At 54.8% G+C, this 15,388-nt stretch overlaps 1 protein-coding gene across 4 annotated transcripts in view; it reads right to left on the bottom strand.

Moving 5' to 3' along the window:
- Positions 1–15,388, bottom strand: part of pmfbp1 (polyamine modulated factor 1 binding protein 1) — a 30,813-nt gene that overhangs the window by 13,102 nt on the left and 2,323 nt on the right. For 3 of the 4 annotated variants that reach the window (XM_084683051.1, XM_084683049.1, XM_084683052.1), the window contains exons 3-15: positions 14,853–15,011; positions 14,616–14,708; positions 14,353–14,508; positions 13,701–13,784; positions 11,797–11,946; positions 7,952–8,173; positions 7,352–7,582; positions 6,993–7,223; positions 4,740–4,862; positions 3,297–3,423; positions 2,647–2,804; positions 2,216–2,462; positions 985–1,174 (exon numbers count right to left, since the gene is read on the bottom strand). In XM_084683051.1, coding sequence (XP_084539177.1) covers positions 985–1,174; positions 2,216–2,462; positions 2,647–2,804; positions 3,297–3,423; positions 4,740–4,862; positions 6,993–7,223; positions 7,352–7,582; positions 7,952–8,173; positions 11,797–11,946; positions 13,701–13,784; positions 14,353–14,508; positions 14,616–14,708; positions 14,853–15,011 — 2,171 coding nt within the window. The remainder of the gene's footprint in view (positions 1–984; positions 1,175–2,215; positions 2,463–2,646; positions 2,805–3,296; positions 3,424–4,739; positions 4,863–6,992; positions 7,224–7,351; positions 7,583–7,951; positions 8,174–11,796; positions 11,947–13,700; positions 13,785–14,352; positions 14,509–14,615; positions 14,709–14,852; positions 15,012–15,388) is intronic. The other variant, XM_084683050.1, reaches the window with a different exon arrangement.

The raw sequence follows: 15,388 nt of genomic DNA on the forward strand, positions 1-15,388 counted from the left end.
AGAGTGCCCAGCTGGAGGGTGTGAAGGCGACGCTCCCTCAGCTCCTGTTCTACCGCGTGTCTCCCTCGCTCCTCTCAGCCCAGAGCCGTCCACCTGAGAGAGGCCCCACCTCGAGAGAGCTCTCTGAGAGAGACGCGGGGAGTGGAGGGATGGGAAACAGACAAGTGGAGTGTTAGAGTGAGTGTGTGTTGGAGAGGAGGGGCGGTGGGGGTTATACGACGTAAAGCTCTTTCCGGGAGGTGCTGTGTCACTGACAGGCGTGGTGTGTGTGTGTGTGGTGGGAGGCAGGGAGGGGACTATGGGAAAAGCCAAGAGCTCACCTCCCTCTCCCATTGACAACCTGGCCGCAGTAACAGCTAATCGATGGCCAGTGAAATCCCTGCGCTCTCCGTGGCTCGCCTGATCAATATTCCTGGCAATTAGAATCCCCTATCTGCATGGCTGTGGGGACCTCGGGCCGACTCACCAGCCCACAAACACCCAATTTAGTCCTCAGCCTATCACTTAATGACTAAATCCTCCCTAATGCCTATTGGCAGGCCAGGGCTGAGCGTGCTCAGTGCGGGCGGACGGCTGGTTGAGCAGCAGACCTTTGACGAGGTGCGGGTTGAAGATGCCCTCTCCGCTCCCGGCCACTTAAACATCTGATTTCACAAGGGGGGCCTTGACCCGGAATGATCCGTCGATCTAGGGGCGGGTAGGGGTGCGGTGACAAGGGTGACAGATCTAAAACCCATCCCCCACACCCTCTGTGTGCGTGCGGCTTGGGGGCTGGGCGGGCTTCGACAACACTTCAACAACAGGTCCAAGGGATGCCCTCGTGCTTGTTGCTGTGGCGCCTCGTTTAGGCTCGCGTAGGCTAGGAATGTTGTGTGTCGTGAGGTGTGTGGAGGTAGTACACCTGAGAGAGAGAGAGAGGGAGAGAGAGATAGCGGACCGAGAAGCGGTGTTTGGGAACGTGTGAGTGAGTGTGTGTGAAGGTACCTGGCGTGGTGCAGCTCCTGCTGAGCGCTAGGCAGCGCTTCCCTCAGAGAGCGAAGCTCCGCCTCCAGCCTCCTCTGGGCCTGCTCCGCCCTCACCACCTCCGACACCCTCTCAGCCAGCTGCTCCTGTGCCCGCCGCTGCCCCCCCTCCACCAGCAGCACCCTCTCCTCCTGCCGGGCCAACTCCTGGGCTGGGGGGGCACACACACACACACACACACACGGCTGATTACTCCCAGTATCACTGTCTAGGGGATATCCTAGGCTTAGCTAAAATAGCAGGGCGCTATTCACTGTGCTCCAATTAAATGGAACATTTCATTCATTTCGGTCGAGCCCAAATCTCAAACGTAAACGCGAGTGCACGAGCTCATCGGCGCCGTGTCGCTGTGGAAAGCAAGGGACTCATTTCGTAGCTGTTTGTGCGCGCTGCCTTTCCGACGGATTCGACCCTGTTTTGTTGACTTGTTTCATCCTTTGAGTGTCACTTTCTGTGTGCATATGTGATGAACTTGTTAGTATGCGTACGCGTGTGGGTGTGCACAGTGTGCATATGCATGTGTGCGGATCGGTAGATGAGTTTGTGTGTGTGCGTGTGTGTGTCACCCAAAAGGCCCGGGGCTGTGAATTGATGAGCTGCTTCATTGCAGGCGCGGGACTGAGGATACTGGGCTAGCCAGCTAACAGGTGACCGTCTCATGCAGCTTATTAAAGACAGCCCTGGAGGCTCTCTGTGACGCCACTAAAACCCTCCCTCCCTCCCTCCCTCCCTCCCTCCCTCCCTCCCTCCCTCCCTCCCTCCCTCCCTCCCTCCCTCCCTCCCTCCCTCCCTCCCTCCCTCCCTCCCTCCCTCCCTCCCTCCCTCCCTCCCTCCCTCCCTCCCTCCCCCCCTCCCCCCTCCCTCCCTCCCTCCCTCCCTCCCCCGTTTTTGATTGTTCTTTCAACCCCTCAACTGAGAGCGAGTAGGACGGAATGCAAAATGCGGAGAGACAGTCGAACAGTGAGAGAGATGGTGAGAGAGGGAGAGACAGAGGAAGTCAGTGACAGAGAGAGAGACAGAGGAAGTCAGTGAGAGAGAGAGAGACATGGAGAGATAGGGACAGAGAGAGAAACAGAAACAGAGGAAGGCAGTGAGAGAGAGAGCTAGAGAGAGACAGATAGAGAGAGAGAGAGACAGAGAGAGACACAGAGACACACACACACAGACCGGTCAGACATCCGGCATCTCCTACCCGTGTCCCTGCAGCGCCCCTGGGCCTCCCTCAGCTCCTCTCCCAGCTGCAGCAGCTGGGCGTGGAGGGCGGCCCCCTCCGCCTCTCTCTGCTGGCCCTCCCTCCGGACGCGGAGCAGCTCCGCCTCCAGGCCGCGGGCCGCCGCCCCCTGGCGCTCCAGCTCGCCCGCCCGCCCCCGCAGCGCCTCCCGGGCCTCCAGCAGGTCGGACTGGGACCTGCGCAGGAGGGCGTCCCTCTTCTGGACCTCCTGGGCCGGGAGAGGCCAGGGTCAGAGAGGGGGGTGGGGCCAAGAAGTGTGGCGGGGATCTCGAACGTCAGATGTGTGTGTGGGTCGGCTCTGCTTTCTCTATTTGTGTGTGTGTGTGTGGTGTCTCTGTGTGTGCGGTGTGTGTGTGCGTGTGTGGTCGAGGGCGTGGTGTCCCGGCCTGTACCTTCCCCCTGTGGCTGGCCAGGGTGTGGGCAGCCTGCAGGTCCTGCTCCAGCCTGGCTGCCCTCTGCTCCAGCTGCTCCACCTCCTGCAGCCTCCGCTGGGCCTCACAGCCAGCCTCCCTCTCCTGCTGCCGCGCCTCGGCCTGCACGCGCAGCACCTCTGGACCACCAGCCACACAGTCCATGTTAGGTGAGGTCGACCAAGGAATGCACCACCATTGAAAAGGGTGTACTCAACGAGCAACTGGTTTCCCAAGACGTACTTAATATACCTCAGCTGGACATGTTCACACATTGAATGCACAGACACGCTCCCTTACTGGGTCTTGATGGTCGGTACATTGATACAATGCAACAGGCTAAACACGTGGAGACGTCGTAACTCATATAAGCCCTATTTGCGCATGTTTACTTCTTACTGTCTCCTAAGAGTCTGGGCAGAGTGCGTTCCATGTCTATATTCGCTTAGTGAGGGGCCTCTCTGTATGACCTCTTGACCTCACGAAGACCCAAGCTTCATGTACACAGAAAATCTGCATATCAGCCAACACACACCACACATAGAAACGTTGACGAGATGATGATTTGGTTTTTCGGTCATTCAAATGAGGTCATTCATAGCGGGTACGGTGTGTGTGTGTGTGTGTCCCACCTGCCAGACTGCTGTCCTTGAGCTGGGTAATGTTGGACACCTCCTCTCTGAGGTGCCGAACCTCCGCCTGGCACACACTCAGCTGGCGAGCCCCCTGAGAGACCTGCTCCCTGGCCTGGGACAGGGCCTGCACGCACACACACACACACACACACGGCTGTCACAAAACTGTCACATTGCCTCGAGGGAGGGAGGGGTGTGCGGGGCGCCCCGGGCGATACAGACCCCTGCCTGAGGGAGCCCCCCCCTCTCCCCTACCTCCTCACCCCGGGGCTGTGTTCACACCCGCTCCCCCTGCCCACTCAAGCGCCTGGCCCTCGTTTGGCGTTTCCACAAAGATGGCATCTGCATCGGGCCGAACAGGAAGCGTCCCGTGACAGAGGAGCTTCTTCCTGACAGATGTCACATCCAATCTGCCCCCCCCACCCCCCGACCCGGCCTCCCACGTGGTGTTAACTGTTCAATCGGGCAGCCAGCTGCACTGTAGGCTCCACTCCGCCATGAGAGAGGAGACCTCGCCTGTGAAGGTGTGTATGCGTGAGAAGGACCGTGAAGGTGTGTGTGTGTGAGGTAGAGGTGTGTGTGTGTGAGTTAGAGGAGAGAGGCTGGCAGGTCAGGCAGCGTGTCACTGTCGAGGGGGGGCTTGTGATGTCAAACTCAACCCCCCCACCCTCTCTGCCAACCCCGTGTCAGCGCCTTCGCCCTCTGCTCCAATCAAAACAGCAGCGGGCGGAGGTCAAAAATGCTGGGCGACGGGTCCGAGTGAAATATGCGTGTAAACATTAAAAGCAACATAAAAAAAAGGATAATTGTCCCGTGCTTGGGGGGAGTGTGTGTGTGTGTTCGACACTACCCTGTCGTCTGACACCATTAAAATAACGAGGTGTCACAAGGAACCGGCCTCGCCGCTCCGCCGCCGCCGCCCGTCAAGACAAATCTATATTTCATGGCCACTTACAGATGTATAAATAGTCAAACGAGGGGCTCCAACCGTCTATAAAACGCCACTAAAAGGTTGCCAGAAGATGGCGGATGTGGCTGGGCTGGCCCGGCCGCGGTAATCAATCTGGGGGTGAGCGGTGCGGAGCTGGGGGGGGGGGGGGGGGGGGTTGTCTGGAGGCGTGGCGAGGGGGTGGTGAGGGGGTCAGTAAATCACGTTGGCGCTCCTCCGTCACGCCACCCCTCCAGTTGACAGGGGTCCTGATGGATCGCCACGGAACACTCCATTAGAGGCACGCGGGCACGCACACACTGACATAACAAACAATGACTCAGTTGTGTGTCGGTGGACCCTGGGCTTTCTGGGCATGGCACCACCCCTGTTGCATCGTGGGTAGGAGGCCGGGTCGAGCTGACGGTTCGCGTGCCGACGAGAGGGATTTGCTGCAGTGACTTCTGATGGGTAGCGGGTGACCTGAGGTATTGGAGCTCAGCTGTGCCTACCTGCTGTAGTTCCTGGACGTGGGACAGCTGGGAGTTGTAGTCCGAGTCCGAGTGGACGTGATTGGCTCGGTACACAGAGAAGTCGGCCTGGATCTTCACCACGCTCTCCTGCTGCTCCTCCACCTAGCAGAACACACACACACACATCCAGGTAGGTCAATACAGAAGTATGTATGGCTTTACATGAGCGATTGAGCAGGCATACATAGTGACAGGCAGGCAGAACGAGACAAGGGAACCAATGAGGTTGTAGTTACTGTGGTTCACAGCAAGAGCAGACCAAAAGCAGACCCAACCCCCCCCCCACACACACACACACACACACACGCGCCTAATGTCCTCCTCCTCCTTCACCCCCCAGTCCATCAACACACTGAGCTGGGCCTGATGGTTCGTGACTGGAGACCATTCAGCTTCTCTTAGATGGGTCTGGAGGAGCCCAGCACAACAGCTTCACATTAACACACACCCTTGTCCCTAAGACACACACACACACACACACACACTCTTAAGCATTGTTAGGGTGTCCCATCGGTGCTTTCTCGAGCTTGCATTTGTGCCGCTGCACATATAAAACACTCACAAATGGGCACGGTGTTTATGAGTGTCGTATATCTATCTGTTGTTGTTTGTGGAGCTGCTGTTCCGGATGGGGTTTCCTGCGTGTTGGTGGCGTGTTCATAAAGCAGGCCGGCCCATGAACATCAGCTCATATTGATGTGTCACACCAGGCTGAGAGAGATGGCCCTCGTACACGATCTTTTCGGTGTCTCTCTCTCACCTCACACACACCCGCACCCACCACCGGCCGTGTGTAAACGTGGGGGGAGAGGTAGAGAAACACTGGTGTGACAGCACACCTTTGGCAGTGATCACTTCAAGGTATTCAGGTCACCACACACACACACACACACAGACACACAGACAACGCGCACAACATGCAGGGATGCGGGTGAGCTCCAGACTGAGTGAGTGAGCTGGTGGGGTGCTCTAAGGACCCAGCTGGGGATGGAACAGATCGATACTGCGTGTGTGTGTGTTACACCGGGCATACACGTGTGTGTGTGTGTGTGTTACACTGGGCATACACGTGTGTGTGTATGAATGTGAGTGATTGGGCGGCCATGTGTTCCTAATGGAACTCTGTAGTAAGGCTGGGGTGTTACCAGACCCAGGTGGTGGATAGGGGGGGGGGGGGGGGGGGGGCGAGGGGAAGAGCAGGAAGTTGGGGGTGATGGATGGGGGGGATGGAGTTGAGGGGGAAGACACCTCCATGTTGGGGATCACTGATGGACGCAGGGCCCCCGCCACCACCCGCCCCCCCCCCCCCCCTGGTCAGCACCTCCACGGAGCAGAACAGCCATTATTTCAGAGCCATATCGCTTCCCCCAGCATGACTTTCCACTTTCCTCCTCCAGTGCGTTGAGCTGTCACTCTCCCTGGTGGAGCTGTCACACACACGCTGAATCACACACACACACACACACACACACACTGATTCGCAAACACACGGATTTACAGGAATCTGTTGTCTTCACTGGCCTAGCCATGCTATGCAGACCCTCCAGCACCCCCCACCTTTACCCCAACACCCCTCCTTCCTGCCAGGCACTGAGGTCCGCCGTCCGGGGTGTTCACACTCTCTTTGTCTTCTCGGTGTGTTTTCTCCAGTACAGGAGTTGTGGTTGCGATCAATAGGAATCAGTGGAAACACTTCCTGAGGACCTCCCTCGCCCTTCTCTCCCTCACCCTCACTACCCTGCCCTGACCGGCCCAGGGAGAAACACAGGGCTGAGGAGAGCACTGGATACGGTGGACGGGGGTGCAAGTTCATGGTGGGGCTTCTGCACTGATCCTGTTACAGGCAGTCTGACTGGTAGACAGAGAGAGAGAGAGAGAGAGAGAGAGAGAGAGAGAGAGAGAGAGAGAGAGAGAGAGACAGAGAGAGAGAGAGACAGAGAGAGAGAGAGAGAGAGACAGAGAGAGAGAGAGAGAGAGAGAGAGAGAGAGAGAGAGAGAGAGAGAGAGAGAGAGAGAGAGAGAGAGAGACAGAGAAAGAGACAGAGAGAGACAGAGAGAGAGAAAAGAGACCTAAAGAGACACAGTGACAGTGAGAGAGACAGATTGACACAGAGAGAGAGAGACAGAGAAAGAGAGAGACAGAGAAAAAGAGAGACAGAGAAAGAGAGAGACCCAGTGAGAGACAGACAGTCCCAGTGAGAGCTCCAGGGTGGGGTGTGGTGGGGGGCTGACCTGTGTCCTGAGGTGGGCCGTGTTCTCCCTCAGGGTGCAGATGACCAGCTCGCACTCCTGGCCGTGTCTCCTGCCGTCCTCCAGCTGGGCCTGGGCCTCCCTCAGGCGCTGGCCCAGGGCGCCCAGCGCCTCGTCCCCGCTCTCCAGCTGGGCCTCGTGGGCCCGCAGCACGCCCTGCAGCGCCACCGCCTGCGCCCGCAGATGCAGCACCTCCTCGTCGCGCTCCGCCACCTGGGGCCACGCACACGCGCACACACACACTTTCAAGGGGAGCCTTACTGCTGCTGCAGCCGGACGCCCACTGCCAGCTCTCAGGTCGTGCCGCAGGTGTGTGCGTGTGTGTCTGGGGGGGTCCCTACCTGGTCCCAGGCCTCCCTCAGCTCGTCCCGCTGGGCCTGCAGAGTGCTGTCCTGCTGGGCCAGTCTCCCCAGGCAGGCCTGGTACTTGGTCCTGTACAGCTCCAGGGACTGGCTCAGAGGCTGCAGCCTGGCCTCCAGGTCCGAGGCCCCGCTCTCGGCCTCCTGGAGCGCGGCCTTCAACCGGAGCAGCTCGGCCTCCTGGGAACGCAAGCGCAGGTCCCTCTCGGAGGCCTGGGAACGCACACACACACACGCACGCGCCGGCACACTCATATGCTCAGGGTCTCCATGACTGTAAGCTAAGTCATTCCAAAACAATTTCAAACACAATAGAAACTCTACAATGATGACAGATGGCACCTCAAATATGTTTCCTATCGGTTAAAAATGGCATTGATACAAGTTCTGCCTTGTTGTAGAAACCCCTGCTTAAAGCGAAGGTCGGCTCCCCTCGTCTCTCCCCCACCCTCTCCCTCCTCCACCCCAGGCCATCACCCCTCTCCGCCCCTGACCCTCTCTCCCCTCTCCACCCCTGACCCTCTCTCCCCCCTCCCCCCTGAACCTCTCTCCCCCCTGGCGCTGTCTCCCCCCTCCACCCACCTCCTCCTCGGCCTGCTGGCTGAGAGTGCGTGCCTGCTCCAGGTCTGCGCGGAGGTGCTTTGCGGAGGCCTTGCTCTGCTGCAGCCGGCCCTGGGCCTCCTGGAGCTGGGCCCTCAGCGCCCCCACCTCCTCCTCGCGGCCCTCCTGCTGGGCCCGCGCCTCGGCCTGCCAGCGCCGCACCTCCCCCTGCTGCTCACCGAGCGCCCCCCGCTGGCTGTCGCGCTGCAACACACGCTGAGTCGTAAGTGGGAGCGTGCGTACAAGTGTGCGCGTGTGTGCAAGAGTGTGTGTGTGTGTGTGTGTGGAGTGGTTCGGGGGACACACACACACAGATGTGATCCAGTACATGGACACCCAGCACAAGCGCCTTGTCCACACAGCTCCACCGACACTTTAATGACACCAACCTCTACATTCGATCATTAGACTCCAGAGAACAATATAGCAGATGGGATAATATTATTTTTTCCCCCTGGCTGATGATGCATTCCTAAAACAAGGAGCTGTGTAACAGACGTCTCTCGGGGTGAGAATAATAAATCAGCCAGACTGGTAACGTGGTTGGGAAAGGCGTGCTCGCCAAACAGCCGCCCACAGACCCAATACACCTCCGCCCTCCTAGTGCTTCCACCCCTATTGACGACCACGCCAGAATGAGACAGAGAGAAGGACGGAGGAGGAAAGAGAGCGAGTGAGAGAAAAGAGATTTGTTTGCATTGAAATGGGAAACATCATTAAGGCCACAGACATAATTGTCTTGTTTTAAACAAGGGAAATCTGATAATGACTCCATTAGCGGGTGATTCCGGTACATTGATGTTTGTGTTTGGAGGTCGAGAGAGAGACACAGGAAGAGAAAGAGAGAGATAAAGAGAGAGAGAAACATACTGAGGCTATCTGTAGAAACTTAAACCATGTAGAAACACAACCACCCATAGAAAACTAGATATTTAGTAGAACAGCGACACATGCAGTAGACCAAAGAAAGATATAGAACAGAGGTACATACAGAACAGAGGTACATATAGAACAGAGGTACATACAGAACAGAGGTACATACAGAACAGAGGTACATACAGAACAGAGATACATATAGAACAGAGGTACATACAGAACAGAGGTACATACAGAACAGAGGTACATATAGAACAGTAGTGCATGCAGTGGAAAGGAATAGTGACAGATAAACACAACAAATAGAATTCTGATGAAGGATGTATGGGTAAAGAGTGATGGGCCCCGAGGAGGATGGACAGACAGAAGACAAAGAGGGAGAGAGAGAGAGAGATAGAGAGAGAGAGAGAAAGGCAAGAGAGAGAGAGAGAGATAGAGAGACAGAGAGAGAGATAGAGAGAGATAGAGAGAGAGAGAGAGAGAGAGAGAGAGAGAGAGAGAGAGAGAGAGAGAAAGGCAATAGAGAGAGAGATAGAGAGAGACAGAGAGAGAGAGAGAGAGAGAGAGAGAGAGAGAGAGAGAGAGAGAGAGAGAGAGAGAGAGAGAGAGGGAGAGAGAGAGGGAGATAGAGAGGGAGATAGAGAGAGAGAGAGAGTCTAATCTATTATGGTGTTGAGGACTGCTGCATGGCTGCATACATTACTGCATCAATCAGTGCTAAGCTGCAGTGTAATTTTCTAACTCCCTATTTCTCTCCCAACCTCATCACACAGACAACACCCCGTGGCTATTTCTGATGAGATTCAGAGCTGGAGAGAGGGTGGGAGAGAGGGAGGGGGGAGAGGGGGAGGGAGGAGAGGGGGAGGGGGAGGGAGGGGGGAGACGATGGGTGTTTATAGAGCAGCCTACCTCTCTCATTCTCTCTCTGTTTCTCTCCTCTCATCTCTCTCTCTCTGCTGCTCTAGCACTCTGATTAATTTCCAACTAGATCGCTTGGCCAGCAGCATAACATTTCCATGGATCAGGCCCCGCAATGAAACCCTTTCATCAAGTCGCTTGTCAAACATAAAATTTCAAATCTCATTTTGATTCTAATATCATTTTTATACTGGGGAAGTGTGGGTTGGCAGGGAGGGTAGCGGGAGCAGAATAGATAGATGTGTGTGTGTGTGTGTGTGTGTTTAGGAGGGGGAGGAGGGGGGTTGTTATGCAGAAGATAAACGGCATCATCAATCAAAATTAAAAGAGCTGAATGAGGCCTCGGCACATCCAGTTCTGCTTCTGTGGTTGCGCTTCCACACACACACACACACAAACACACACACACACAAACACACACAAACACGCACACACACACACGCACACACACGCACACACACACACACACAAACACGCACACACACACACACGCACACACACACACACACACACAGACCCACTGGCCAAGGTCAGTGCTCTGAGAGGGTGAGTGGTTAGAGCCATTGGACATGGGCTGAGAGTGAGAAAGCTCTCCTGACCCGAGTAAGATCTAATGTCTCCTACTGTCTCCTGCTGTCATCTAATGACTCGTAACTGTCATCGAATGACTCCTACTGTGTCCTGCTGTGTCCTACTGTCATCTACTGTGTCCTGCTGTCTACTACTGTGTCCTACTGTCATCTACTGTCTCCTACTGTCATCTACCGTGTCCTACTGTCATCTACTGTCTCCTTCTGTCATCTAATGACTCCTACTGTGTCCTACTGTCATCTACTGTCTCCTTCTGTCATCTAATGTCTGCTACTGTGTCCTACTGTCATCTAATGTCTGCTACTGTGTCCTACTGTCATCTAATGTATCCTACTGTGTCCTACTTTTATTTAATGTCTCCTACTGTCATCTAATGTCACCTGCTGTCATCTACTGTCACCTGCTGTCATTTAATGTCTCATACTGTCTCATACAGTCATCTAATGTCTCCTACTGTCACCTGCTGTCATCTAATGTCTCTTACTCTCTCCCAGCTGCATCTACCACAGCACATCTCATAAAACACCTGATACTATATCAAGACAGCCTGCCTAGTAAATAACAATAAACACTGGCTCAATTAGAAAATGTGCAAAGCTTTCACTAGCACAGCCCCCACTACAAGTGTCAGCCTGGGTACCCATCATTTTGAAAAATAACGCTGTGGGGGAGGAACACGAGGCTTATTTTAATAAGGATACAGAATCAATACAATCTAATCAATCTTGGCTAATTAAAAAAAGCTATATTCTGAAACAATCAAAATGCATAAACAAGATTAAAATAGATGAAGGAGCGGTGCCAGGAGCGCCATGCCGCTAATTAAATGATGCTAATTGTAATTCTGCGGCTGTTGCCGTGTGCTGTTTGTTTGTCAACGTGGGGAGAAGGAGAGAATACATTCTTGGTTACCCACCAGACGCTCTCTATCTCTCTCCTACCCCTTCTCTACCTCTCTCTCTCTTACCCCTTCTCTACCTCTCTCTCTCTTACCCCTTCTCTACCTCTCTCTCTCCTACCCCTTCTCTACCTCTCTCTCTCTCTTACCCCTTCACTACCTCTCTCTCTCTTACCCCTTCTCTACCTCTCTCTCTCTTACCCCTTCTCTACCTCTCTCTCTCTTACCCCTTCTCTACCTCTCTCTCTCTTACCCCTTCTCGACCTCTCTCTCTCTTACCCCTTCTCTACCTCTCTCTCTCTTACCCCTTCTCTACCTCTCTTTCTCCTACCCCTTCTCTACCTCTCTCTCTCTCTTACCCCTTCTCTACCTCTCTCTCTCCTACCCCTTATCTATCTCTCTTTTCTCTTTTTCTCCTTCCCCATTCTGTACCTCTCTCTTTTTTCTCTCTCTTCTACTGCTTCTCTACCTCCCCTCATCTCTCTCTTCCTGTACCAATGAGAAACGTTAAGTAGGTGTGTGTGTGTGTGTGTGTGTGTGAAACCTCAGAGATCAGCATGTCCTTCTCCTGTTGTAGCTGGCTGCTTCGGAGGCGCTGGGCTTCCAGGGTCTCCTCTGTGTGGCTCAGGCTGGCCTGCAGACTGCTCACCTGCTCCTCTAGGGCCTGGACCTCCTCCTGCCTGGCCCGCTCCTGCTGCACACACACACACACACACACACACACCCACACACACCCACACACACACGCACACACACACACACACACACACACACATACATGTATGAACACCAATACACCCACACACATAAGTAGTCAAGTACAGAACACACATGGACATATGAACACACGCAGGCTCAAACATACACTACACACACACACACACACACGCGTGCCAAGACAAAACAAAAAGAGCATACAGCAGAAACAGAGAAACAGAACACCGGGTCACCCACATTCAAACAGAGAATATGCGGCTAATTAGAATTCCTCAACCATAAGCAGTTTGCGACACAAGGCTGGTGTCAGGCGCACAGAGGCACACTCACACGCACGCTCGCACACAAACACACATATCATTAAATGTTCAGTGAAACGTTATCACTTATCAGGAATAATTGCTGCATGTGTGTGCAAGTGTGAAATTGAACAAAATCCCGCTCCATATAATTAAAGAAAACACTGCAGGCAGACAATCCAGAGAGTGGTGCAGTGGAGCGTGAAGGCATGGAGGAAGGCTGCCAAGCCACAGCTGTTTGCTGGGGTCTGGCTGTGTCTGTCTGGGGTCCAGCCGGGAGAGACAGGCTGCCTGGGGTCCTCTGAAGCCGTCTCATACCAGGGGCACGTTCACCTCAAGTAAACGACTCATCCTCCCACCCCATCTCCTCCTCCCAACCTGAACTCTGCTCTCTCTCTCTCTCTCTCTCTCTCTCTCTGTCTCTCTCTCTGTCTCTCTCTCTGTCTCTCTCTCTGTCTCTCTCTGTCTCTCTCTCTCTCTCTCTCTCTCTCTCTCTCTCTCTCTCTCTGTCTCTCTCTGTCTCTCTCTGTCTCTCTCTGTCTCTCTCTCTCTCTCTCTCTCTCTCTCTCTGTCTCTCTCTGTCTCTCTCTTTCTCTCTCTCTATATATTTTTCTCTCGACCTGTCTCTCTCGACCTGTCTCATCAGGTTAAAATGACATCTCCCTCTGAGTCCCAGGTAACGCCACATAAAGCAATTACTAACAAGGCTGATGTGTCCTCCTCCCCTCACCCCCCCAACAAACACAGGCACTCCTCCGCTTTGTACAGGGGGGGGGGGGGGGGGGGCGGGGGGCTGAGTGGGTGGGGGGGTGGGAGGGAGTCGGTGGTGGGGGGACATGTGCCCTTCAGCAAAATGAATTTTCCAATTGCAGTTAGTTCTGCCATGAATAAATAAACAAATGAATAATTGAGAGGGCAACATAAATAAATAACATCACAAACATTTCGCTAGCACTCCTAAGTATTCGGCGGATGACTTGGCATGCTAATGATAAAAACAGAACAGGGAGCAGGTTCAGATGCATCACTCACAACTCTCCCCCAAATGTAATAAATACAAATCTTTCAAGGAACGCCAAACATCCGCTCTGCATCGACGTGACAGGCCCGTCCCATTTGAACAACAGGGACACTCTCGCAAACAAACAACTGACCAGTGTGATGGGCGGACAGACAGATTCGGGGGACGCGGCTGGGGCGGGGGGGGGGGTTGTCAGGGGTATAAATAAATCAAAACTGTGAGGCACTTCTCCCCAACTTCTCCTTCAACAGCAAACTCAGACATAACACTGAGCCACGACACACACACGTCACCATGTCCTTGAACCCCACCCCTCAGAGGTCAGGATGTGTCCCTGGACCTCTGGTGTGTGCTGTAGCGGGGGGGAGGGGGGGGTGCGTGTGTGGAGAGGCTGACCCCGACAGCTCTCACCTCCTCCTGGGATGCCTTGAGCTGCTCCTGGGCTGTCCTCAGCTCCACCGTCAGCCTCAGCACCACCTCGTCCCTGCTGGCCACCTGAACAACACCACAACCACAACCACACACTCAACCAACCAACCAACGAGAGAGAGAGAGAGAGAGAGAGAGAGAGACATAGAGAGAGAGAGACATAGAGAGAGAGAGACATAGAGAGAGAGAGAGAGAGAGAGAGAGAGAGAGAGAGAGAGAGAGAGAGAGAGAGAGAGAGACAGAGAGAGAGACAGAGAGAGAGAGAGAGAAAAGATACCTAAAGAGACACAGTGACAGCGCGAGAGAGACAGATTGACACAGAGAGAGAGAGAGAGACAGAGAAAGAGACAGACAGAGAAAGAGACAGACCCAGTGAGAGACAGACAGTCCCAGTGAGAGCTCCAGGGTGGGGTGTGGTGGGGGGCTGACCTGTGTCCTGAGGTGGGCCGTGTGGGGGGAGAGCCATAGAGAGAGTGTGAGAGAGAGTTGAGTAGATGAAGACAGAAATACAGGTGTAGAGAGAGAACGAGAGACGGAGAGAGAGAGCGAGAGAGCAAGAGAGAGACAGAGAGAAAGCGAGATAGAGAGAGACAGAAAGAGACAGGGAGCGAGATAGAGAGGAGAGGTCCAGTACCTCCTGTTGGGCTGCTCTGTGTTTCTCTAGCAGCAGGTTGAGCTCGTGACCCAGACCCTGGTTCTCCTTCACCTGGGAGGCCAGCCCGTCTCTCTCCTCACCCGCCACACGAAGCTCCCCCTGCAGCCTGCTCACCTGCATCTCCTCCTGGACCAGCTGACCACACACACACACACACACACGTGGAGAGGAGAGACCGACTGGGGTGAGGAGAGAAGCCTGGCAGAGAGACAAGCCTGTGAGGCTGTGGCAGGGCTGGTTACCTGGGCGTAGCACGTGGTGTAGTGCTGCTGGAGCTGGAGCAGGTCGGCTCTGACCTCAGACATCCTCTCCTCCGTCTCCTCACACTGGCTGTCCTGAAACGCACCCGAGGTCAGCTCACACACTGGGTCCCCACCCAGGATTAGTGGACCTGGCTGGTTGTGACTGTGTGTGTGTGCGTGTGTGTGTGTGCTTCTGTACCTGGTCATACTGGGGGGGCGGGGGGGTGTGTGTTCTACCTGGTCAGCCCTCTCTCTCTTGAGAGAGCTCAGCTCGGACGACAGGTGCCGCAGTGCATCCTGGGAGGAGAGTAGCTGTTGTCGGAGCGCGCACGCGTCTTGCTCCTCGGCCTGCAGCTTGGCCCTCAGTGACTCCGCCGTGTCCTGGTGCTGGCACAGCTGGTGGGGGGAGGGAGGGGGGAGGGGTAGGACGTCACTGTCTCAAACAGGTGCCACACTAAACACAGGGGTGGGGTGAGGGTGGGGTTGCACTGGCTCAGACAATCAACAGGAAGCAGGAGGTTCCAATCAAACATTTGATTTTCCGCCTCTGTCTGCGCTGCTTCTCATGCAGCCATGGGAAAATCAATGGCCACGATGATGCAGATAATGGCTGTTTGCGTCACACAATGATTGTAATTGTAAGACGCGCGTCTTACCGCAGTCCATCTAAAGGACACAAAACAGAGGATGTGCGTCGAGTTCGAATCCAATTTAATTCCGTAAAGTTTTAAGGAAATGGGCTCGATTTTTGGGGAGGAAATGGCCGCATCCGA

Source organism: Hypomesus nipponensis, chromosome 19 (assembly GCF_054491055.1).
Source record: "Hypomesus nipponensis isolate SF chromosome 19, ASM5449105v1, whole genome shotgun sequence".
Lineage (NCBI taxonomy): Eukaryota > Metazoa > Chordata > Actinopteri > Osmeriformes > Osmeridae > Hypomesus > Hypomesus nipponensis.